The sequence below is a fragment of the Mobula birostris genome, unplaced genomic scaffold (assembly GCF_030028105.1).
Source record: "Mobula birostris isolate sMobBir1 unplaced genomic scaffold, sMobBir1.hap1 scaffold_2252, whole genome shotgun sequence".
Classification (NCBI taxonomy): domain Eukaryota; kingdom Metazoa; phylum Chordata; class Chondrichthyes; order Myliobatiformes; family Myliobatidae; genus Mobula; species Mobula birostris.
This window is the reverse complement of record NW_027275300.1, coordinates 15,697-40,712: the sequence shown is the minus strand read 5'-3', so window position 1 is coordinate 40,712 and position 25,016 is coordinate 15,697. Positions and strand designations below refer to the sequence as shown.

General features: G+C 53.4%; 1 protein-coding gene across 1 annotated transcript in view; it reads right to left on the bottom strand.

Annotated features, from left to right (window-relative positions):
- Positions 1–24,680, bottom strand: part of emg1 (EMG1 N1-specific pseudouridine methyltransferase) — a 28,135-nt gene extending 3,455 nt beyond the window's left edge. Inside the window, exons 1-7 of the mRNA XM_072250222.1 lie at positions 24,611–24,680; positions 21,857–21,982; positions 21,304–21,512; positions 20,533–20,634; positions 1,836–1,977; positions 1,669–1,727; positions 1,002–1,151 (exon numbers count right to left, since the gene is read on the bottom strand). Of these exons, the coding sequence (XP_072106323.1) occupies positions 1,002–1,151; positions 1,669–1,727; positions 1,836–1,977; positions 20,533–20,634; positions 21,304–21,512; positions 21,857–21,982; positions 24,611–24,680 (858 nt within the window). The remainder of the gene's footprint in view (positions 1–1,001; positions 1,152–1,668; positions 1,728–1,835; positions 1,978–20,532; positions 20,635–21,303; positions 21,513–21,856; positions 21,983–24,610) is intronic.
- Positions 24,681–25,016: the final 336 nt, after the last annotated feature.

Genomic DNA, 25,016 nt, shown 5'->3' with positions numbered 1-25,016 from the left:
GGGAGAGACGGGAGGGGAGGAGAGACGGGAGGGGAGGAGAGACGGGAGAGGAGGAGAGACGGGAGAGGGGGGAGAGGGGAGAGGGGAGAGGGGGGAGAGATGGGGGAGAGACGAGGGGGGAGAGACGGGAGGGGGAGAGAGGTGGGGGGGGAGAGACAAGAGGGGGAGAGACGGGGGAGAGATGGGAGAGAGTGGGGAGAGACAGGAGAGGAGGGGGAGAGACCGAGGGGGGGGGAGACCGGAGAGACCGGAGAGGGGGGGAGAGACCGGAGGGGGGGGAGAGACGGGAGAGAGGGGGAGAGAGACTGGAGGGGGAGAGAGACGGGGGGGGGAGAGACGAGATGGGGAGAGACTGGAGGGGGAGAGACGGGGGGAGGGGGAGAGACGGGAGGAGGGGGGAGAGACGGGGGGAGGGGGGTAGGGACGGGAGAGACGAGGGGGGAGAGACTGGAGGGGGGAGAGACTGAAGAGGGGGGCACAGGGAGGGGTGAGAGGATGAGAGAGGGAAGAGAGATGGGGAGGGACAGCAGGAGAGCGCGAAAAAGAAAGGGAGACAGAGGGCAGGGTAAGAGAGAGAGAGAGAAAAATGAAAGAAAGGGGAGAGACAGAGAGCAAGAGGGAAGGGGGAAGGGGGAAGGGGAGAAAGGGAGAAAGGAAAGAGAAAGAAAGAAAGGTGGAAAAGGGAGAGAAAGAGAGAGGGAGAGTGCGAAAGAGAGGTAAGAGAGCAAGCTGGAAGTGGGGAAGAGAGACAGAAAAGCATGAGAAGGGGACAGAGAAAGAGAGAGCGGGAAAGAGAGAGTTTAAAAACAGGGAGGGAAAGACAGGAGGGGGAAAGAGAGAGAGAGAGAGAGAGAGAGAGAGAGAGAGAGAGTCAGAGAGACAGAGAGAGAGAATGAGAACACTTCCAGCTCACACCCTCCGTCACCCCCTCCCACTCCCTCCGACCCCCCCTCCCACTCCCTCCCCTCCGTCCCTCCCTCCCTGGCCCCCCCGTCACTCACCGAGCCGTGGGCGAAGGATCCGACCACCAGCACGGCAGCGTCTGCCTCGGGCACGAGGGAGGCCGCCTGAACGGCCTCGCCGGCGTGGAAGCTGGTCCCGATCTTCGGGCAGCCCACGGGGAGGTAGTCCGTCACCGGGTTCCTGATCACCTGCCGGCAGACGGGACGGCTCAGCGACGGGACCCTTCGGCCCAGCAGGGGGCTGCTAGCCCCAGCCCGGCCCCCGCGGCCTCTCCACTCCCCGCACCCCCCCGGGGCTGCTCCTATCTGCCCCCACCTTTCAGACTCCCAACGCTCTCTGCGTGAAAAAAATTTGCTCTAAAATTACCCCCCACCCGACCTTCAGCTCCCACTTCTGTCAGACATTTCCCCCCACCCCCCCTCGGGGGAGAAAGATACGGCTGTCGAACCTATCTGTGCCTCTCAGGAATCTCTATCAGGTCTCCCCTCCCCTACACACCTCCCTGTCTCCCTCACCCCCTCCCTCCCCTACACCCCTCCCCATCTCCGCCACGCCCTCCCTCCCCTACACACCTCCCCGTCTCCTTCACCCCCTCACTCCCCTACACCCCTCCCCGTCTCCCTCACCCCCTCACTCCCCTACACCCCTCCCTGTCTCCGTCACCCCCTCCCTCCCCTCCCCTGCCCCTCTGCCCGTCTCACGTACCTTGAGGAGTTTCTGGGGTCCGTCAGCCGCCCTGACGCTGAGCTTGTGGAGGAGCTGGACTGTGGAGGGAGGAGGGAGGAGGAGGAGAGAGGGGAGGGAGAGTTAGCTCGGGCGACGACAGGCACCGCCACGTCCCGCTAAGACCGGACTCGGCCGAGGGCACTCACCCATGAGCCCGCAGAAGCGGTCGAAGGTGCGGGGCACGCGGGTCTGGGGGTGGATCTCGATCAGGACGTTGCGCTGTGTGTGGATGTAGACCTGGAGCAGGCCAGCGCGGTTCAGCGGGCTGTCCATCAGCATCAGGAGGCTCTGTCCGCGCGGGGGGGGGGGCAGAGATGGGGGAGGGGAGAGGGGGGAGAGAGAGGAGGGAGAGGGGGGGGAGAAAGGGGGGGAGAGGGGGGAGAGAGGGGAGGGGAGAGGGGGAGAGAGGGAGAGGGGGAGGGGGGAGAGAGAGGGGGGAGGGGGGAGAGAGGGGAGGGGAGAGGGGGAGAGAGGGGGGGGAGAGGGGGGAGAGAGGGGGGAGAGAGGGAGTGGGAGAGGGGGGGAGAGGGGGAGAGACGGGGAGAGAGGGGGGAGAGGGGGGGAGAGAGGGTGGAGAGGGGGGAAGAGAGGGGGAGAGAGGGGGAGAGGGGGGAGAGGGGGGAGAGGGGGAGAGGGGGGAGGGGGAGGGGGGAGGGGGAGGGGGGAGGGGGGAGAGAGAGGAGGGAGAGAGAGGAGGGAGAGAGAGGAGGGAGAGAGAGGAGGGAGAGAGGGGGGAGAGGGGAGAGAGGGGGGAGAAGGGGGAGAGAGGGGGGAGAGCGGGGGGAGAGAGGGGGGAGAGAGGGGGGAGAGAGGGTAGGGGGGAGAGGGGGGAGAGGGGGGAGGGGAGAGGGGGAGGGGGAGGGGAGAGGGGGAGGGGGAGGGAGGGGGGGAGAGAGTGGGGGAGAGAGGGGGAGAGAGGGGGGAGAGAGGGGAGAGAGAGGGGAGAGGGGAGGGGGAGAGAGGGGAGGGGAGGAGAGAGGGGAAGGGGGGTGAGTGGGGGATAGGGGGAGGGGTGAGAGGGGGGGAGAGGGGGAGGGGGAGAGAGGGGGAGAGAGGGGGAGAGAGGGTAGAGGGCGTAGAGGGGGGGAGAGATGGGGGGAGATACAGAAATACACATTATTTTCCCATACAAAACAACTCGCTCCACTTCTGGCATCATACAGATCTCTGCCAGGACCACGCTGCCTCCATCTCTCCGAGAATCCCGAACCAGCCTTGTCCGGTCTCTCTCTGGGGACCCCACCCGTCCAGTGCCGGTCACATCCCCCGTGAATCGTTTCCTCTGGCTTCATCCCACCCCTCCTGCCGCAGGGAGACCCGAACGAGGCAAGATTCACCCCCCCACCCCCCACTGTCCCACCACTTGTAACAGGACGTCCTGACTCAGTGTCCTGACCAACGATGGCCAGCGTACCATACACCCCGACAGTATGTCTACATCCTCTTCAGCACCGTGTCCAGCTGTGTAGCAGAGGGTCTGACGGGAGCGGGAAACGGGGTCCCGATGGGTCTGACGGGAGCAGGAGACGGGGTCCCTGTGGGTTTAACAGGAGAGGGAGACGGTGTCCCGGTGGGTCTGACGGGAGAGGGAGATGGGGGAGAGGGAGACGGGGTCCCGGTGGGTCTGACGGGAGAGGGAGACAGAGTCCCGGTGGGGTTGATGGGAGCAGGAGACGGGGTCCTGGTGGGCTTCACACGGGAGCAGAATCCTTTCCAGGTCCAGGTCTGAACCACAGTTCGACATTCAAAACCATAATACCCTCCGGGCTTGACAAGAAGCTCAGAGACCTCGGTCTTCACCCTGTCTTGTGTAGCTGGATCCTGGACCTCCTGTCCCATCGCCGGCAGGTGGTAAGAGTGGGCTCCCTCACCTCTGCCCCTCTGACTCTCAATACAAGAGCCCCTCAGGGCTGTGTCCTAAGCCCCCTCCTTTACCCTCTGTAGACCCATGACTGTGTTGCCACCCACAGCTCCAATCTGCTAATTAAATTTGCTGATGACATTTGAACCCCCCATTGACACTGATGGATCTGGGGTTGAGGGGGTGAACAGCTTTCAGTTCCTCGGTATAAACATCACTGAGGACCTCACACGGTCTGTCCACACCGGCCGTGTGGTGAAAAAAGCAGAACAGCATCTCTTTCACCCCAGACGGTTGAAGAAGTTTGGTATGGGCTCCCCAAATCCTAAGGACTTTCTACAGGGGCACAACTGAGAGCATCCTGACTGGCTGCGTCACTGACTGGTACGGGAACTGTACCTCCCTCGATCGCAGGACTCTGCAGAGAGTGGGGCGGACAGCCCAGCACATCTGTAGATGTGAACTTCCCACTATTCAGGACATTTACAGAGACGGGGGCGTGAAAAGGGCCCGGAGGATCATTGGGGACCCGAGTCACCCCCAACCACAAACTGTCCCAGCTGCTACCGACCGGGAAACGGTACCACAGCATAAAAGCCAGGACCGACAGGCTCTGAGACAGCTTCTTCCACCAGGCCATCGGACTGATTAATTCACACCGATACTCAACTGTACTTCTGTGTTATATTGACCGTCCTGTTCTACATACTATTTATTATAAATTACTACATTTAGACATTGCAGGTTTTGATGGAGACGTAACGTAAGGATTTTTACTCCCCGTGTACGTGAAGGATGTAAGAGATAAAGTCTACTCAATTCAATTCAGTGTCAGTGAAGGTCTGGTGAGATCCATCGCCTCCCGACTTCCTCAGGCTCAGAGACAGCAAAACCTTAACCCTTCCACTCCCGGGACGATTCTCACGATGACCTCCTCCGCACCCTCTCTCCAGGGCCAGCCCACCTCCCCCTTCCGCACCCCCGGAATTCCCCAGTGAACCTCCGGCCGCAGACCGGCCTCGCCCCTTCCTAAATCCCCGGCGACGAATCGCTCTCGCGTCGCCGCCGGGTGAAACCTGGCGGGGTTTTGGCGGCGGGGATTGTCCGAGAGTCTGGGATTGAGCGCTCGAGGGCAGAGGTGAGGGAGCGTAGACTCTTCAGGGCAGGTCAATGGGCAGGCCGGTTAACGTGGGGCACACTGGGGACGTTTTGGTCCAGTTGAGAGTCTGCCCCAGTCTGCCGGGGTTTTAGGGGAATAGCTAAAAAAAGACAAGCTATTTTACTGGCGACCAAACTTCCTATTTAAATGAAACACCCAAAATAGAACACGACCAATGCTACTACGGTACTGTAAAACGGCGTGTTAGTTCCTAATAGTTGTCATCGGAGGAATTCATCCGGACGGAGACTGCCGTGTTCTTCTGATTGACGCTGGCACAGACACCTCCTGCAGACGACAGACGGCCTTCGCTGCCTCCCTGCTGTGTCAGACGGCCGGCCGTCGGCGCGGATCGACGGCGCCACGCGAACGCGAGCGACGGTTCGCCCGAGGCACCCGGCAGTGTCCGACGGCAAGTGCGCATGGCCGATGGTAGTTAGAAACGGCCTGGCAACGGTCACCGGTCCCAGTTAAGGATACAGGAGCAGAATTAGGCCGTTTGGCCCATTGAGTTTCCTCTAGCACACCCCTCTGCCATTTCATCATGACCGATCGATTTTTCCTCCCAGCTTCCTTCATGCCCTGACCATCAAGAATCTATCAACCGCAGCCTTAAGTTTACCTGATGACCCGGCCTCCACAGCCAACTGTGGCAACGTGGTCCACAGATTTACCGCTCTCTAGCAAAACAAATTCCTCCTCATCTCCGTTCTGAAAGGGACATCCCTCTATTCTGAGGCTGTGTCCTCTGGTCCGAGACACCCCACTACAGGAAACATCCTCTCCACATCCACTCTAGCTGTGTCCTCTGGTCCCAGACTCCCCCACTACAGGAAACATCGTCTCCACGTCCACTCTATCTGTGTCCTCTGGTCCCAGACTCCCCCACTACAGGAAACATCCTCTCCACATCCACTCTATCTGTGTCCTCTGGTCCGAGACTCCCCCACTACAGGAAACATCCTCTCCACATCCACTCTGTCTGTGTCCTCTCGTCCTAGACTCCCCCACTACAGGAAACATCCTCTATACATCCACTCGATCTGGGTCCTCTGGTCCTAGACTCCCCCACTACAGGAAACATCCTCTCCACATCCACTCTATCTGTGTCCTCTGGTCCTAGACTCCCCTACTACAGGAAACATCCTCTCCACATCCACTCTATCTGTGCCCTCTGGTCCGAGACTCCCCCACTACAGGAAAGATCCTCTCCACGTCCACTCTATCTGTGTCCTCTGGTCCCAGACTCCCCCACTACAGGAAACATCGTCTCCACGTCCACTCTATCTGTGTCCTCTGGTCCCAGACTCCCCCACTACAGGAAACATCCTCTCCACATCCACTCTATCTGTGTCCTCTGGTCCTAGACTCCCCCACTACAGGAAACATCCTCTCCACATCCACTCTATCTGTGCCCTCTGGTCCGAGACTCCCCCACTACAGGAAAGATCCTCTCCACGTCCACTCTATCTGTGTCCTCTGGTCCTAGACTCCCCCACTACAGGAAACATCGTCTCCACCTCCACTCTATCTGTGTCCTCTGGTCCCAGACTCCCCCACTACAGGAAACATCCTCTCCACATCCACTCTATCTGTGTCCTCTGGTCCTAGACTCCCCCACTACAGGAAACATCCTCTCCACATCCACTCTATCGATGCCTTTCACCATTCGAGAGGTTTCAAAGAGGTCGCCCCTGATTCTTCTGAATTCCAGCGAGTATAAGACTGCACTGTCTGAGGAAGCTTAAACAAGCATCACTCCCCACGAACATCTTAACTACATTCTACAGAGGCGTGGTTGAGAGTGTGCTGACCTTTTGCATCACAACCTGGTACTCCAGCTGCAGTGCTGTCGACAAAAAAGCCTTGCAGAGGGCGGTTAGGGGAGCAGAGAAGGTTATTGGGGTCTCCCTGCCTTCTGTCCAAGACCTCTTTCAGAGTCGATGCCTCCAGAAGACACGGTACATCAGTAAAGACCCCTCACACCCTCTCCATGAACTGTTTGTCCTCCTGCCATCAGGCAGACGTTACAGGAGCATCAAAACTAAAACCACAAGGCTACTAAACAGCTTCTTCCCACAGGCAGTCAGACTGCTAAATAGCTGCTCTACCTGACTCTGCTTTGAACACTCTTAACCTGCACTGGACACTTATAACTGATTTTAACTGACATGTGGCTGTTGCGTTTTACTGTTTATTGTTATGTTTATTATTTAGTTTTGCGTTTTTGTTATGTTATGATTGCACTGCCCCTGGGAAACACTGTTTTATTCTGCCCTGCAGAGCTGATGTACGGTTAGAATGACAATAAAGTTTTTTGAATCTTGAATCTGTAGGCCCAGAGCCATCAGACGCTCTTCATATGACAAGACTTTCAATCCCGGAATCATCAAGTGGTATCACGTCCCAAGTAAACAGGGAACTCCGGCTATTTTCCTGACTGGACTTTTGTCTTTGAGTTTTCCCAAATGGGCAAGCGCCCCGGTTAACCAATAGCCCAAACAACCGGGACCCCTGACGCATACGTACTCTGACAACTACCAGTTAGAAGAGTGGGCTGAAAGATGGCAGATGGAGTTTAATGCTGATAAACGTGAGGTGCTACATTTTGACAGGACTAATCAAAGTCGAACATGGATGGTAAATGGTAAGGCATTGAAGAATGCAGTAGAACAGAGGGATCTAGGAATAATGGTGCATAGTTCCCTGAAGGTGGAATCTCATGTGGATAGGGTGGTGAAGAAAGCTTTTGGTATGCTGGCCTTTATAAATCAGAGCACTGAGTATCGGAGTTGTTGAAAGTGTACAAGGCATTGGTGAGGCCAAATTTAGAGTATTGTGTACAGTTCTGGACACCGAATTATAGGAAAGATGTCAATAAAATTGAGAGAGTACAGAGGAGGTTTACTAAAATGTTACCTGGGTTTCGTCTCCTAAGTTACAGAGAAACGTTGAACAAGTTGGGTCTTTATTCTTTGGAGCGTAGAAGGTTGAGGGGGGACTTGATAGAGGTGTTTAAAATTATGAGGGGGATTATAGAGTTGACGTGGATAGGCTTTTTCCATTGAGAGTGGGGGAGATTCAAACAAGAGGACATGAGTTGAGAGTTAAAGGGCAGAAGTTTAGGGGTAACACGAGGGGGAACTTCTTTACTCAGAGAGTGGTGGTTGTGTGGAACGAGAAGTGGTTGGGGCAGGTTCGATGTTGTCATTTAAAGTTAAATTGGATAGATATATGAACAGGAAAGGAATGGATGGTTATGGGCTGAGTGCAGCTCGGTGGGACTAGGTGAGAGTAAGGGTTCGGCACGGACTAGAAGGGTCGGGATGGCCTGTTTCCGTGCTGTAATTGTTATCTGGTTATATGGTTATCACAGCTTATATAACCAGGGATGTAGACATAGGCTCACGGGCCACTTTATGAGGGACAAGCCAATCAGGTGGCAGCAACCCAGTGCAGAAAAGCACACCGACGTGGTCACGAGGGTCAGCTGAGTTTCAGACCAAACATCAGAACGGGGGCGGAGGGGGGAGGAAATGTGATTTAAGCCAGCAGTCCCCAACCACCGGGCCACAAAGCATGTGCTACCCATGCGAGGAAACGATATGAGTCAGCTGCACCTTTCCTCATTCCCTGTCACACACTGTTGAACTTGGACATTGGGTTTCCAACTGCCCCTTATTTGCCGGGACATCCTGTATATCGGGCTAAATTGGCTTGTCCCATACGGGACCGCCCTCGTCCCGTATTTCCCCCGCTAAGGTAGAGCGTTCCTATGAAACCGTTCGTGGCGAAATGGCGTTAAGCGGAGAAACAATTACCATTAATTTACATGGGAAAATTTTTTGAGCGTTCCCAGACCCAAAAAATAACCTAATAAATCATAAGACATAAAACTGAAAAGAAATAATACTATCGTATAGTAAAAGCAGGAATGATATGATAAATACACAGCCTATACAAAGTAAAAATAATGTATGTACAGTATAGTCGGGAAGATGAAGGCAAAACCAATTAGTGGGGAAAAAAATCGGCGCGTACGCACACGCGCACATCACATATGCGCACGTCACGTATGCGCACACAGGTGCCCGCACAAGGCTTCATGGTCATGGTAGTCTTTCTTTGGGGTAAAGTGTCCCGGGATTTGACTGCGACTTTTGTCCCTTATTTTGGAGTGAGAAAGTTGGCAACCCTACCTGTAAAAGACAAGTTGAGGTGAGTTTAACCCGACTTGAACAACCCACCCCCCCTCCAGGGTCGGCCGGTCCGCAAGAATATTGTCAATATTAAACTGGTCCACGGTGCGAAAAAGGTTGGGGGCCCCTTGATTTAAGTTGACCTGTGGAACGGCTGTTGGTGCCAGATGGGGTGGTTTGAGTATCTCAGAGACCGCTGATCTTCCCGGGGTTTTCCTGATCTTCCTGGGGTCTCTAGAGTTTACAGAGAATGGCGCAGGGGGAAAAAAAGAAAGGCAGTTCTGTGGGCAAAACTGCTTGTAAACGAGAGGGGTCGCAGGAAGACTGGTGGCAGCTGATTGGACGGCGACAGTAACTCAAACTTTGCAACAGTGGCGTGTGGAAGAGCATTTCTCAATGCACGACACGTTGAACCTTGAATTAGACAGGCTACAGCAGCAGAAGACCATGGACGTACAGCACTGCGCAAAGATCTTTTGGGAAAAAAAATCAGTGAAGACGTTTGCAGAGTACTGATTTCCGCACAGTGCGGTAGAAATTCGATGCTTTGCACTGTACCACCGCCCAAAATAAAAACATACACACAAATTTCCTGACCCATGTGAGTGACGATAAACCAGATTCTGATAGGGGTGTCTGTTGTGGTCTGAGAGTGGGAAAAGGAGGCAGGGAGAGGGGAATCGTGGTTGGGAAAAGGGGAAGGGAGAGGGAAGCACCAGGGAGACATTCTGCAATAAAACAATTGTTTGAAATCAAATGACCTTGCCCGGTGTCTCAGGGCTGGCGGTATCTGCCTCTCTGCCCCCTGTCCCACACCTCTCACGCTGCCTGGATTAGAGAGGGTGCAGAGGAGATTCACCAGGATGCTGCCTGGATTAGAGAGGGTGCAGAGGAGATTCACCAGGACACTGCCTGGATTAGAGAGGGTGCAGAGGAGATTCACCAGGATGCTGCCTGGATTAGAGAGGTTAGAGAGGATGCAGAGGAGATTCACCAGGACGCTGCCTGGATTAGAGAGGGTGCGGAGGAGATTCACCGGGACGCTGCCTGGATTAGAGAGGGTGCGGAGGAGATTCACCGGGATGCTGCCCGGATTAGAGAGGGTGCAGAGGAGATTCACCGGGACGCTGCCCGGATTAGAGAGGGTGCGGAGGAGATTCACCGGGACGCTGCCTGGATTAGAGAGGGTGCAGAGGAGATTCACCGGGACGCTGCCCGGATTAGAGAGGGTGCAGAGGAGATTCACCAGGACGCTGCCTGGATTAGAGAGGGTAGGGAGGAGATTCACCAGGATGCTGCCCGGATTAGAGAGGGTGCAGAGGAGATTCACCAGGACGCTGCCTGGATTAGAGAGGGTGCGAGGAGATTCACCAGGACACTGCCTGGATTAGAGAGGGTGCAGAGGAGATTCACCAGGACGCTGCCCGGATTAGAGAGAATGCAGAGGAGATTCACCAGGGATGCTGCCTGGATTAGAGAGGGTGCAGAGGAGATTCACCAGGACGCTGCTCGGATTAGAGAAGGTGCAGAGGAGATTCACCAGGACGCTGCCTGGATTAGAGAGGGTGCAGAGGAGATTCACCAGGATGCTGCCTGGATTAGAGAGGGTGCAGAGGAGATTCACCGGGATGCTGCCTGGATTAGAGACGGTGCAGAGGAGATTCACCGGGACGCTGCCCGGATTAGAGGGGGTGCAGAGGAGATTCACCGGGATGCTGCCTGGATTAGAGAGGGTGCAGAGGAGATTCACCAAGACGCTGCCCGGATTAGAGAGGGTGCAGAGGAGATTCACCGGGATGCTGCCTGGATTAGAGAGGGTGCAGAGGAGATTCACCGGGATGCTGCCCGGATTAGAGAGGGTGCAGAGGAGATTCACCAGGATGCTGCCTGGATTAGAGAGGGTGCAGAGGAGATTCACCGGGATGCTGCCTGGATTAGAGAGGGTGCAGAGGAGATTCACCGGGATGCTGCCCGGATTAGAGAGGATGCAGAGGAGATTCACCGGGACGCTGCCCGGATTAGAGAGGGTGCAGAGGAGATTCACCAGGATGCTGCCCGGATTAGAGAGGGTGCAGAGGAGATTCACCAGGATGCTGCCCGGATTAGAGAGCATCTTATTAGGAGAGGTCGAGCAAAGGACGATGGGAGGTGTCCTGACAGAAGTGTACAAGGTGATAAGAGGCACAGACAGAGCGGACAGCCGGAGACTTTTTCCCTGGGGAGGAAATGACCAATACGAGAAGGCATAATTTATCAGCGATTGGAAGAGAGAACGGTACTAAGAAAAGCCTTCAGCACACCAAAAAAAACACAAATTTTATGGCCTACGTGAGTGATGATAAACCTGATTCTGATACGGGTCTATATTGGGTAGGGGACAGGGAAGGGGGAATCATGGTGGGAAAAGGGAAGGGGACAGGGAAGCAGCAGAGAGACATTCTGTAGTGATCAATAAATCAACTTATTGCTTTATTGCTACGGTAGGAAACTTTGTCACATGGTGTGAGCAGAATTATCTGCAGCTTAATGTGAAAAAGACTAAGGAGCTGGTGGTGGACCTGAGAAGGGCTAAGGTACCAGTGACCCCTGTTTCCATCCAGGGGGGTCAGTGTGGACGTGGTGGAGGATTACAAATACCTGGGGATACGAATTGACAATAAACTGGACTGGTCAAAGAACACTGAGGCTGTCTACAAGAAGGGTCAGAGCCGTCTCTATTTCCTGAGGAGACTGCTGTCCTTTAACATCTGCCGGACGATGCTGAGGATGTTCTACGAGTCTGTGGTAGCCAGTGCTATCATGTTTGCTGTTGTGTGCTGGGGCAGCAGGCTGAGGGTAGCAGACACCAACAGAATCAACAAACTCTTCCGTAAGGCCAGTGATGTTGTGGGGATGGAACTGGACTCTCTGATGGTGGTGTCTGAAAAGAGGATGCTGTCCAAGTTGCATGCCATCTTGGACAATGTCTCCCATCCACTACATAATGTACTGGGTGGGCACAGGAGTACATTCAGCCAGAGACTCATTCCACCGAGACGCAGCACAGAGCGTCATAGGAAGTCATTCCTGACTGTGGCCACCAAACTTTACAACTCCTCCCTTGGAGGGTCAGACACCCTGAGCCAATAGGCTGGTCCTGGACTTATTTCCTGGCATAATTTACATATTACTCTTTAATTATTTATGGTTTTATTACTATTTAATTATTTATGGTGCAACTGTAACGAAAACCAATTTCCCCCGGGATCAATAAAGTATGACTATGACTATGGCTATGAGTATTTGACCCTGCCTGGAGAAGAGGGTTTGGGAGAGAATACTAGCAGGAGACCTCGCCGCCAAAAAAATTAATCCCCCTCAGCGCAGGCACCCCCAAGATCGCGCGAGCCACGGACCGGCTCGGCGATCACGACCCTGACCGCGAGCGAAGCCAGGAGGCAGAAGGGAGGTGCGCACGACGCCATCCCCTGCCTCGTGGGGGGGTGGGGGGGAACCGAAGAGAAGGCTGTCAAATCTCGGCGCCCGCTTGAGGGGAGAGGCCAAGGTTCGGGGGGTGCCTTCTCCAAGACGTAACCGCACCCGCCTGCTGCCGCGCGTTTCTACTCCACGGACGTACAGGTCAGGCCCGTATGAGCGGTTTGTTCGGCCACCACTTACCGTGTGTGCGCAAAGTAATACATCACAAATCTCGGGGTTGATTCTTTTTTTAAAATCAAGCACACTTGTCCACTTACATGGCGTTCCACACTTCCGGGGAACACGTCCACAGGGTTAAGCAGGGCCTTAAGTGTTTATAACTTGGAGGGCATTGCAGGGGATCAGAGGGATCTTGGGGTGCGTGTCCGCAGGACGCTCAAAGCTGCTGTGCAGGTTGGCAGCGTTGTTAGGAACGCGTATGGTGTGTTGCCGTTCATCAGCCATGGGATTGACTTCAGGAGCCGTGAGGTGACGTTACAGCTATTGGACCCCAGTTGTTTACAATATATATTAATGACTTAGTCGAGGGAATTAAATGCAGCATCTCCGAGTTTGCGGATGACACGAAGCTGGGTGGCAGTGTTAGCTGTGAGGAGGATGCTAAGAGGATGCAGGGTGACTTGGACAGGTTGGGTGAGTGGGCAAATTCATGGCAGATGCAGTTTAATGTGGACAAATGTGAGGTGATCCACTTTGGTGGCAAAAACAGGAAAACAGATTATTAATCTGAATGGTGGCCGATTAGGAAAAGGGGAGGTGCAACGAGATCTGGGTGTCATTATACACCAGTCATTGAAAGTGGGCATGCAGGTACAGCAGGCGGTGAAAAAGGCGAATGGTATGCTGGCATTTATAGCGAGAGGATTCGAGTACAGGAGCAGGGAGGTACTACTGCAGTTGTACAAGGCCTTGGTGAGACCACACCTGGAGTATTGTGTGCAGTTTTGGTCCCCTAATCTGAGGAAAGACATCCTTGCCATAGAAAGAGTACAAAGAAGGTTCACCAGATTGATTCCTGGGATGGCAGGACTTTCATATGATGAAAGACTGGAATGACTAGGCTTATACTCGCTGGAATTTAGAAGATTGAGGGGGGATCTTATTGAAACGTATAAAATTCAAAAGGGGTTGGACAGGCTAGATGCAGGAAGATTGTTCCCGATGTTGGGGAAGTCCAGGACGAGGGGTCACAGTTTGAGGATAAAGGGGAAGCCTTTTAGAACCGAGATGAGGAAAAACTTCTTCACACAGAGAGTGGGGAATCTGTGGAATTCTCTGCCACAGGAAACAGTTGAGGCCAATTCATTGGCTATATTTAAGAGGGAGTTAGATATGGCCCTTGTGGCTAAAGGGATCAGGGGGTATGGAGAGAAGGCAGGTACAGGGTTCTGAGTTGGATGATCAGCCGTGATCGTACTGAATGGCGGTGCAGGCTCGAAGGGCCGAATGGCCTAATCCTGCACCTATTTTCTATGTTTCTATATCAGACCCTGGTCAGACCCCACTCGGGATACTGTGTTCAGTTCACTACAGTAAGGATAAGGAGTTTGCAGAGGAGATTTACAAGGATGTTGCCTGGATTGGGGAGCATGCCTTACGACAGTGCTACCCATGCGAGGGAACGAAATGATTTGGCGATATGAAACGATACGAGTCAGCTGCACCTTTCCTCATTCCCCGTCCCGCACTGTTGAGCTTGGACATAGGGTTGCCAACTGTCCCGTATTAGCCGGGACATCCCGTACATCGGGCTAAATTGGTTTGTCCCATACGGGACCTCCCTTGTCCCGTATTTCCCCCGCTAAGGTAGAGCGTTCCTGTGAAACCGTTCGCAAACCGAGAGGGCGTAAAGTGAAGAAGCAATTACTGTTAATCTACATAGAAAAAATTTTTCAGAGTTCCCAGACCCAAAAAATAACTTACCAAATCATACCAAATAACAGATAAAACCGAAAATAACACTAACATATTGTAAAAGCAGGAATGATATGATAAATACACAGCCTATATTAAATAAAGGCATCCGTTAGTCTTGCGGGGCCATGGATCTGCGCCTGGAAAGTCTTCACTCTCCAGGGCGCAGGCCTGGGCAAGGTTGTATGGAAGACCAGCAGTTGTCCATGCTGCAAGTCTCCCCTCTCCATGACACCGATGTTGTCCAAGGCAAGGGCACTAGGACCCATACAGCTTGGCACCGGTGTCGTCGCCGAGCGATGTGTGTGGTTAAGTGCCTCGCTCAAGGACACAACACGTTCCCTCGGCTGGGGCTATAACTCACAAGCTTCAGGTCGCTAGTCCAATGCCTTCACCACTTGCCCACAGCCTACATAAAGTAGAAATAATGCATGTACAGTGTATCAGAATCGGGAAGATTAAGCCAAAACCCATTTGTAGAAACAAATCACGCGTGCGCACACAGATGCCCGCGCAAGGCTTCATGGTCATTGTAGTCTTGGGGTAAACACAAGTGTCCCGTATTTGACTGCTACTTTTTGTCCCTTATTTGGGACTGAGAGAGTTGGCAACCCTACTTGAACACCACCACCCCCCCCCCACCCACCCCCCGGACCCCCAGTTGGCCGGTCCACAAGAATATTGCCAATATTAAACCGGTCCGCGGTGCTAAAAAGGTTGGGGACCCCTACCTTATGAGAGTAGGTCGAGTGAACTCGGCCTTTTCTCCCTGGAGCGACGGAGGACGAGAGGTGAGCTGATAGAGGCGTACAAGACGATGAGAGGCATTGATCGTGTGGATAGTCAGAGGCTTTTTTCCCCAGGGCTGAAACGGCTAGCACGAGAGGGCACAGTTTTAAGGTGCTTGGAAGTAGGTACAAGGGGGATGTCAGGGGTAAGTTTTTCTGCACAGAGTGTGGTGAGGGCGTGGAATGGGCTGCCGGCAATGGTGGGGAAGGCGAATACGATAGGGTCTTTTAAGATAGGTACATGGAGCTCAGAAAAATAGAGGGCTACGCGGTAGAGAAATTCTAGGCAGCTTCTAGAGTAGGTTACATGGTCGGCGGAACTTTGTGGGCCGAAAGACCTGCAACGTGCTGTAGATTTCCATGCTCCATCGGACTGTATTTCTACGTTATATTGACTGGTCCTGCCGTGCACACTATTCACTGCAAATTGCACATTCAGCCACAGACTTACAATCAAGTGGCAAACATCACTCGCCAAAATCTTGCTCGAAGATAACAACCCCGTAAGCGGAATCGCACCTCAGGGTAAACAGAAGCCTGGCCCAGCTCCAGGGTGGGAAAAACTACAAATTATATGGCGGCCCATCCGCCATTGCGGTCAGGACAATCCATAACAGCCGCCCGGATATCACACGACGGGATAAATCAGGAAGAGCAACTAATTTAATATATATATAGCCATTCCAAACCCACAGAACGTACAGAAATCAGTAAGTGATATACACCAGAAATATGCCTGAATTAAAAGAGGAAACTGAAAGACTATGGAACATGAACAGGGTTTACATTCTCCCGATAGTAATATCTACGACTGGTCTCATCCCGAAGTCACTACCCAATTGCGTTAAACAATTTGGGCTACACAGGCACATCTACGTAAATCTCCAGAAAGGCACAACATACTAAACACCACTCCAACAGTCCGAAAGTTCCTAGCGACGTCCCCCCGCCTAACACCTCGAGCGACGGAGGACGAGAGGTGTGTAAGATCAGGGGTCCCCAACCTTTTTTGCACTGCGGACCGGTTTAATATTGACAATACTCCTGCGGACCGGCCGACCCGGGGGGGCGGGGAGGGTAGTGTTGCCTACGGACAGGAGTAGCAGTCAAATACGCTGCGTTTACCCCGAGACAGACTGCAATGACCATGAAGCCTTGCGCGGGCACCAGTGCGCATTTGTAACCTGTGTATGCGTGCTCCTGCCGATTTTTTTCCCTGCAAATTGGTTTTGGCGATTCTGTTCGGTTGGGTGGAGGGGGGGTGTTAATCACAAACAGAATACAGGTGATAAGTGGCTAATACACTCAGTTTCGTTTTTAAAAGGGTTGATCAACACATTTAATATTAAACACACAGCCCATATTTTCCTCGTATGAATACAGTGATAAGTCAATTATCAGGGGAGCTTGAAGTAAGTGTTGAACGAACTTCCAGTAGAAGTGGTAGAGGCAGGATCGATATTATCATTTACAGAAAAATTGGATAGGTATATGGACAGGAAAGGAATGGAGGGTTATGGGCTGAGTGCAGGTCGGTGGGACTAGGTGAGAGTAGCATTCGGCACGGACGAGAAGGGCAGAGATGGCCTGTTTCCGTGCTGTAATTGTTATATGGTTAGATAAATAAGTCACCAGCATCATAACATTTTAAGTAACGTTTGGATATTAAACACACAGCACCTATTTTCCCCGTATGAACATATAAAATCATCGCAACACACCAATATCACTGAGTCAGTGGGAGCCCTGGGCTTGTTTCCCTGCAACAAGACGGTGCCATCGAGGGGTGATGGGAGACGGCGATACTCGAAGGGGGCTCCTTATGTCCGGTTTATTCTGCAGTTTAGTTTTTGTTGTATTCATTGCAGAAAACTCCGCTTCGCAGAAATATGTTGGAAGCAACGTTTTCGGTGCTTTCGTGACTATCTCAGGATATTGGGCCTTGACTTTGATCCAGAAAGCAGGCAGAGATGTTACGTCAAACATGCTTTTCAGCCCGTCGTCATTTGCAAGCTCGAGGAGTTGATCTCCTTCCCGCGCTGACATGGATGACGCGCGGGTAATGACCTCGCGTGCGTTCAAGCTCAGCAGTGGGCGTGACAGGGAACGAGGAAAGGTGCAGCTGACTCATGTCGCCAAATCATATCGTTTCCTCGCGGCCCGGTAGCGCTTTCCTTGCGCTCGGTACCGGTCCGCGGCCCGGTGGTTGGGGACCGCTGCGTAAGACGATGAGGGGCATTGATCGTGTGGATAGTCGGAAGCTTTCTCCCCAGGGCTGAAATGGCCAGCACGAGAGGGCACAGTTTTAAGGTGCTTGGAAGTAGGTACAGAGGAGATGTCAGGGGAAAGTTTTTCACACAGAGTGGTGGGTGTGTGGAATGGGCTGCCGGCGTTGGTGATGGAGGCGGATACCAATAGGGTCTTTTAAGAGACCCTAAGACAGGTAGATGGAGCTTAGAAAAATAGAGGGCAATGCACTAGGGAAATTCTAGGCAGCTTCTAGAGTAGGCTACATCGTCAGCAAAGCATTGATGCCAAAGGGCCTGCAATGTGCTGTAGATTTCTACGTTCCAAATACAGACCGAGGCTCTGTGGCCACTTTTTTTCAGACACACCTGCCCGTCGATGCAAATATCTGATCAGCCAATCAGGTGGCAGCAGCTCGGCGCCTCAAATCACACCGACCCGGTCACGAGGTCCCGTTGTTGTTCGGACCAAATGTCAGAACGGGGGTGGCGGGGTGAAGAAATGTTGGTCCAAGCGACTTCGACCGTGCTGGCGCCAGATGGGGTGGTGAGAGTACCTCAGAAACTGCTGACCTCCCGGGATTTCCACTCGCCGCAGTCTCAGGACCTTACGAAGGGTGGGGCAAAGTGGAAAATTTCGGCTGTTCCGCAGGCGATAAAAGCCTTAGCGGGAGAGGTCGGAGGAGAAAGGCCGGACTGGTTCCAGCAGAGAGGACAGGAGAGAACCTGCAGGCGCCGGAAGCCCAAAGCAACACACGCAACACGCCGGAGGAACCCAGCAGGCCAGGCAGCATCTGCGGAAAGGAGCGAACAGTCGACGTTTCGGGCCGAGACCCTCCAGCAGGAGGGCGACAGTAACTCGTTACAACAGTGGTGTGCAGAACGCAAAACGGGGCGAACCTCGAAATGTGCAGGATATATATAAGGAATTTTGCACAGTACAGTACTGCGGTAATTTTAAGTACTGCACTGCCCTGCCGCCACAAAATAAAACACAAATTTCCTAACGTACGTGAGTGATGACGAACCTGTTTCTGATACGGGTCTCTACCGCAATCACGGTTGGGATCATCGGAAGGCAGAGGGGAGGGAGCAGGAAGCACCGGAGAGACATTATTTAAACAGTGGAAGATTGCGGCGTGCTGCTGTGCAGAGGGACTTACGCACGAATTGCAAAAGGTTGATTTGCAGGTGCAAGAAGGCAAATGGGACGTTGGCTTTCATTGCTAGAGGGACTGAATTCGAGAGCGGGGAGGTTACGCACCAACTGTACGGGGTACTGGTGAGGCCGCACCTGGAGGACTGCGTGCGGTTCTGGTCCCCTGACTCGAGGGAGGAGATACTGGCTTTGGAGGCGGTGCAGAGGAGGTTCACCGGGCTGATTCCAGAGATGGTGGGGGGGTTAGACTGTGAGGGGAGATCGAGTTCCCTTTGGGCTGTACTCGCTGGAATTCATAAAGACGAGAGGAGACCTTACAGAAACATATAAAATTGTGAAAGGGATAGACAAGATAGAGGCAGGAAAGGTGTTCCCAGCGGTAGGTGAGACTAGAACTAGGGGACACAGCCTCAAGATTCAGTGGGGAAGACTGAGGATGGAGATGAGGAGGAACTGCTCTTCCCAGACAGTGGTGAATCTGTGGAATTCTCTGCCCCGTGAAGGAGTGGAGGCTGCCTCAGTAAATATACTTAAGACACGGTTGGATGGATCTTTCGCATAGTAGGGGAATTAAGGGTTATGGGGAAGAATACGGGTAGGTGGAGATGAGTTCCTGGCCGGGTCAGCCATGATCTTATTGAGCGGCAGAGCAGTTTCGACGGGCCGGAAGTCCCACCCCTGCTCCTATTTCTTATCTTCTTATTCTGTAGAGATCAATAAGCCAATTGTTTGGAATCAAAATGACCTTGCCTGTTGTCTCAGGGCTGGATGTGTCTGCACCCGGTACTCCTCCTCTGCTCCCTGTCCCCACACCCCTCCCTCGGCCCTCCGCCCGCCCCATCCCCGATATCCTTTGCTCCCGCCGGATTGAGAGCTCCCTCCCCACCCCTCCCGCTCCGTGTTGACAAACACGGTACCCTACAAAAGTCTTAAGTCACCCTGGCGATAGATACAGTGCCTGAGACTTCTGCACAGGAGGTCCCAGCTACTTTATCAGGTACAGGGGCAAACTGAGATGAAGCACTTTAATCGTAAATTCACTGTTTGTGAAACTTGGCGACACCCACGATTGTGTAGCCAAGTTTCCATCGAACTCAATGTATAAGTTTGCTGATTGACACCACAACTGCGGGCTGTATCTCGGGTAATGATGAGTTTCAGTGCAGAGAGGAAATTAAGAACCTGGCGGCGTGGTGCGAAGATAATAACCTATCCCTCAATGTCAGCAAGACGAAGGAATTGGATGTTGATTTCAGACGGAGTAGCGGACCGCACGACCCAATTTACATCGGTGGTGCGCAAGTGGAACAGGTCAAAAGCTTTAAGTTCCTCGGGGTCAATATCACAAATGACCTGACTTGGTCCAACCAAGCAGAGTACACTGCCAAGAAGGCCCACCAGTGCTTTTACTTCCTGAGAAAGCTAAAGAAATTTGTCCTGTCCCCTAAAACCATCACTAATTTTTATAGATGCACCGTAGAAAGCATTCTTCTAGGGTGCATCACAACCTGGTATGGAAGTTGTCCTGTCCAAGACCGGGAGAAGCTGCAGAAGATCGTGAACACGGCCCAGCACATCACGCAAACTAATCTTCCGTCCGTGGACTCACTTTACACCGCACGCTGTCGGAGCAGTGCTGCCAGGATAATCAAGGACACGACCCACCCAGCCAACACACTTTTCATCCCTCTGCCCTCCGGGAGAAGGCTCAGGAGCTTGAAGACTCGTACGGCCAGATTTGGGAACAGCTTCTTTCCAACTGTGATAAGACTGCTGAACGGATCCTGACCCGGATCTGGGCCGTACCTCCAAATATCCGGACCTACCTCTGGGTTTTTTTGCACGACCTTACTTTCCATTTTCTATTTTCTATTTATGACTTATAATTTAAATTTTTACTATTTACTATCGATTTGTACTCCAGGGAGCGCGAAGTGCAGAATCAACTATCGCTGTGATGATTGTATGCTCTAGTATCAATTGTTTGGCGACAATAAAGTAAATTAAAGTAAATAAATGTTTTAATGCGGTGACTCTGACCTGGTGCGTGATGTCGGGTCTGAAGTGCGCGGGATCCCGCCCGTTCTTTGTCAGCAGGGACCGATGCCTGTCGCAGTTCAAGAGCTCGAAGGTCTTGCCCACCTTGGGAGGGGAAGAGATGTTTGGGGGTTGGGGGGGAAGGTTTGGTTGGGAGAAAAATCAGACCAGAGTCATGAATCGAACCACGGTCGCCACCTCCCTCTCCCCTCCCCACCCTATTCCCCTCTCCCTCTTCTGCCCTACCCATCGCCTGCCCTTCAGCCTCATTCCCCCACTCAACCCTCCTTCCCACTCCCTTGGTCACCCTTCCGGAGTCTCCCTCCCCCTCCAGCTGATGCCTAGCCCAGCCACTGCCCTACCACCCTCCCAAGCTCTTCTTCCCTAGCCTTGAGTAATTCCCACTCTCCCGGGACACTGCGTCCCGACCCCTTCGGGCGATCCCTCACTCCTGGGGTGATCCCTCCCCCCAGGCGGGGGGGGGGAGGGACATTTCCTTCCTAAGTGCTGCCCACGCATTCCATGGGCAATGCCTCCATCCCATGGGCGCCGCTCCCACCCTTCCTCTGGCGATCCCTGCCCAACCGCAGACGATCCATCCCTTCCCCGGGCGATCCCTCCTCTCTCAGGGCGATCCCGCCCCTGCCCGGGGCGATCCATCGCTTACCCGGGCGTTCCCTCCCTCCCTCTGGCAATCTCTGCCCACCCCCCCCGATGGTCCCAGCCCGCGCCCTTGCGCTCCCTCACCCCGCGCCCGGGCGCTCCCTCACCCACCTTGACGCTCTCCAGCGCCGCTCCCTCCAGCACGACGACCAGCCGCCGGCCCTGGTTGTTGCGGGCCGACCACTGGTAGGAGGGCCGGAGGCGGAGGGGCCCCGCTCCCTCGCCGCTCGCCGCTCCCTCGCCCGATTCCTCTCGCCGCCGTTTCCCCTTCATGCTGCCGCCGCCGCTCTCCGCGCTGCCGGAAGTGACGGCGCGGCTTCCTGGCAGAGCGGGGCGGGACGCCGGCCATCTTGGTGAGGCGGGGAGACCTCACGGGGCGGGAGCGTAGAAACGTCACGGTCACCCTGACCACTCGTAGGCAGGACCAGGCTGACGGAGCACCTGGACGGCCATGTTGGTAAAGGTAGCGTGGAGCGCGCTTGCCGTCCATATTGATGAGGCTGTAAAGCCGCGTGCAAACAACCCCCTGACCACTCACGGTGAGAGGATGGGGGCACGTGACCGATACGCCGCCGGTCCAAATGGAACGGGGAGGGGGGGGAAGAAACGGTGAACACGTGATGTGGGGGCAGCGTCTACGTCACGCATCCCGCTGTGCCTTTACTGTTAGGCGGGATCACGTGATCAGCTCCACGCCGCGAGGTGCAGTGATCACATGACCAGCCCTCGTTAACAGTAACCACGTGACCCTCGCTGCCGGCGGAGGCCGTGGTCACATGATCCACTCCCACTGTCAGAGACAAGGGTCACATGACCCACAGCCGGAGACGGTGGTGACGTTTGGTCAGCAGATATTGAAACTGTTTACACACATATTTATATATATTTATACATATTCCTTATTGAGTGTTTAATTGGCAGTCTTTCCCATTTCTTTCGCAAACTTTCCTTGCACTGTGATGTGGCTCGCTTGCCAGATTTGGGCATTTTGCCGGGACTCTCAAACCTCGCAGCAGTCTGTGTCAATCCATTCGTTAACTTTGCAAGACATCAGATTCGCAAACACGAGGAAATCTGCAGATGCTGGGATTTCATCAAGGTTGCTGGTGGAACGCAGCAGGTCAGGCAGCATCTCTAGGAAGAGGTACCGGCCGTCAGGACTAACTGAAGGAAGAGCTAGTAAGAGATTTGAAAGTGGGAGGGGGAGGGGGAGATCCAAAATGATAGGAGAAGCCAGGAGGGGGAAGGATGAAGCTAAGAGCTGGAAAGTTGATTGGCAAAAGGGATATGAGAGGATCATGGGACAGAAGGCCCAGGGAGAAGGAAAAGGGGGAGGGGGGAATCCCAGAGGATGGGTATAGGTGAGCGGGACAGAGAGAGAAAAAAAAAAAATATATATATATATAATAATAAATAAATAACGGATGGGGTACGACACTCAGGTTGGAGGAACAACACCTTTTATTCCATCTGGGTAGCCTCCAACCTGATGGCATGAACATCGACTTCTCAAACTTCCATTAATGCCCCACCTCCCCCTCGTACCCCATCTGTTACTTATTTTTATTATTAATTTTTTTTCCTCTCTCCTTTTTCTCCCTCTGTCCCTCTCACTATACTCCTGGCCCATCCTCCGGGCTTCCCCCCCCTTTCTTTCTCTCTAGACCTCCTGTCCCATGATCCTCTCGTATCCCTTTTGCTAATCACCTGTCCAGCTCTTGGCTCCATCCCTCCCCCTCCTGTCTTCTCCTATCATTTCGGATCTCCCCCTCCCTCTCCCACTTTCAAATCCCTCACTAACTCTTCCTTCAGTTAGTCCTGACGAAGGGTCTCGGCCTGAAACGTCGACCGTACCTCTTCCTAGAGATGCTGCGTTCGCCAGCAACATTTATGTGTGTCACTTGATCAGATTCGCAAGTGCTTTGTGAGGCAGCTGACTTCTGAATTCCGCCTTCGTGTGACGCACCACGCTGAACGCCCTTCCGCGTCACCGTCAGAATTTAGCAGCACCGGGAGCAGCTTCATCAACCGCCAGAGGTCCTGGAATTTCAACTGCCCGGTGCCGACAGATTTTACGTTGGACAGCGTCCCCCAGAAATCTCAGCAACGGGCACCAGTCCTTCAAGGTGAGTTGAGACATAGGCCAGGACTTCCAAGTGGAGCAGTTCTCTGGCACTGCCTTGATCGCATTTGGAAATCCCTCTGCCAAAGTCAAAATCTGCTCTGGACTCACCTCGTCTTGGCTCTCTGTATTGACCACGGACAGATTTTTCAACCCTTCCCTGTGCTTAGCCTGCCTGATATGTTGTGGTCCGTAAAAGAAGTGAACACATCCTTATTATATTGTCTTATGCAGAAAATGTGACATTAAAATATGTACTTATATTATTATGGAGTCGTCTTTTTTATTCCATTACAACGTTAAGCAAGTCTACAGGGAGTTTGGCCTCATCACATAGGACATCAATAGAGTAGCTCCTTAGCAGCCAGCCAGCTAGTTTAAATAACGTTAGCGATGCTAATGAACGAATGACTCCTGTTAAACTCACCTCAACACGTCTTTTACAGTCTTAACCCACCACGGGCAACAGAAAAGTCACTGTTGCAAACAGAGCAGCGAGCGACACTGTCATTATTTTTGACCCCTGTTAGGGTAGTCTGGGGTGACTTACGTTTCATATTTTCTTTTTTTTGGAATGCTCTGCCATTGCACTGCAGGACACTGAACTGCTGGACAATGAAAAAGAGAGAGAGAGGTCGACTGTAAAGCCCGCCCACAGAGAAAACTGATAGGTCTACTTAGCACAAAGAGAGACCAACCAGGATGCTCTCTCTCTGTCACTCTCTCGCTACGTCTGTCTGTCTCTCTCTCTCTCTCTGTCTCTCTCTCGCTTGCTCTCAAAAAAAATCAATTTCCGGGATATTGTATATAATTTGTGGGCGTCAGGGAGCCGCTATCAATATATGGGAGAATCCCGGAACTTCCAGGAGAGGTGGGATGTCTGTGACCGTCTCACCACCGCGTCTCCCGTTCCCGTTTCCCGCCTCGGTGACCGTCTCATCCCCACGTCTCACGTTCCCAACGCCACCTCAGCATTGTTAAAGTACCTGCCTCGACCACTTCCCCCAGCTCCTTCCACAGACGGACCACCGTATCCCTCTAAACCTTTCCTATCCATGTCCCTGTCCGAGTGTCGTTAATGTACCTGCCTCAACCTCTGGCACCTCCTTCCACAGACGGTCCACCCTCTGGGTGAAAAAGTCGCCCCTCGGGTCCCTGTTAAATCTCTCTCCCCTCTCACCTTAACCCTGAGCCCTCTGGTTCTCGATTCCCCGACCCTGGGGGGGAAAAGTCTGTGCACGTTCACCCTATCTGTGCCCCTCGTGGTTTTACACGCCTCTGTAAGGTCACCCTTACGCTCCAAGGAATAAAGTCCCGACCTGCCCAACCCCTCTCCGTAACTCAGTCCCTCGAGTCCCGGCGACATCCTCGTAAATCTCCCACCGCACTCCCTTCAGCTCAGCGGCATCTTTCCTACAGCGGGGCGACCAAAACCGAACACTGTACTCCAAGTGGGCAGGTTTCTAAGTTTGCTGATGACACAAAGGTTGGGGGTGTTGTGGATAGTGTGGAGGGTTGTCAGAGGTTACAGCGGGACATTTGATAGGATGCAAAACTGGGCTGAGAAGTGGCAGATGGAGTTCAACCCAGATAAGTGTGAAGTGGTATATTTTGGTAGGTTAATAATGATGGCAGAATATAGTATTCTATATTTAACATCTGTCGGACGATGCTGAGGATGTTCTACGAGTCTGTGGTGGCC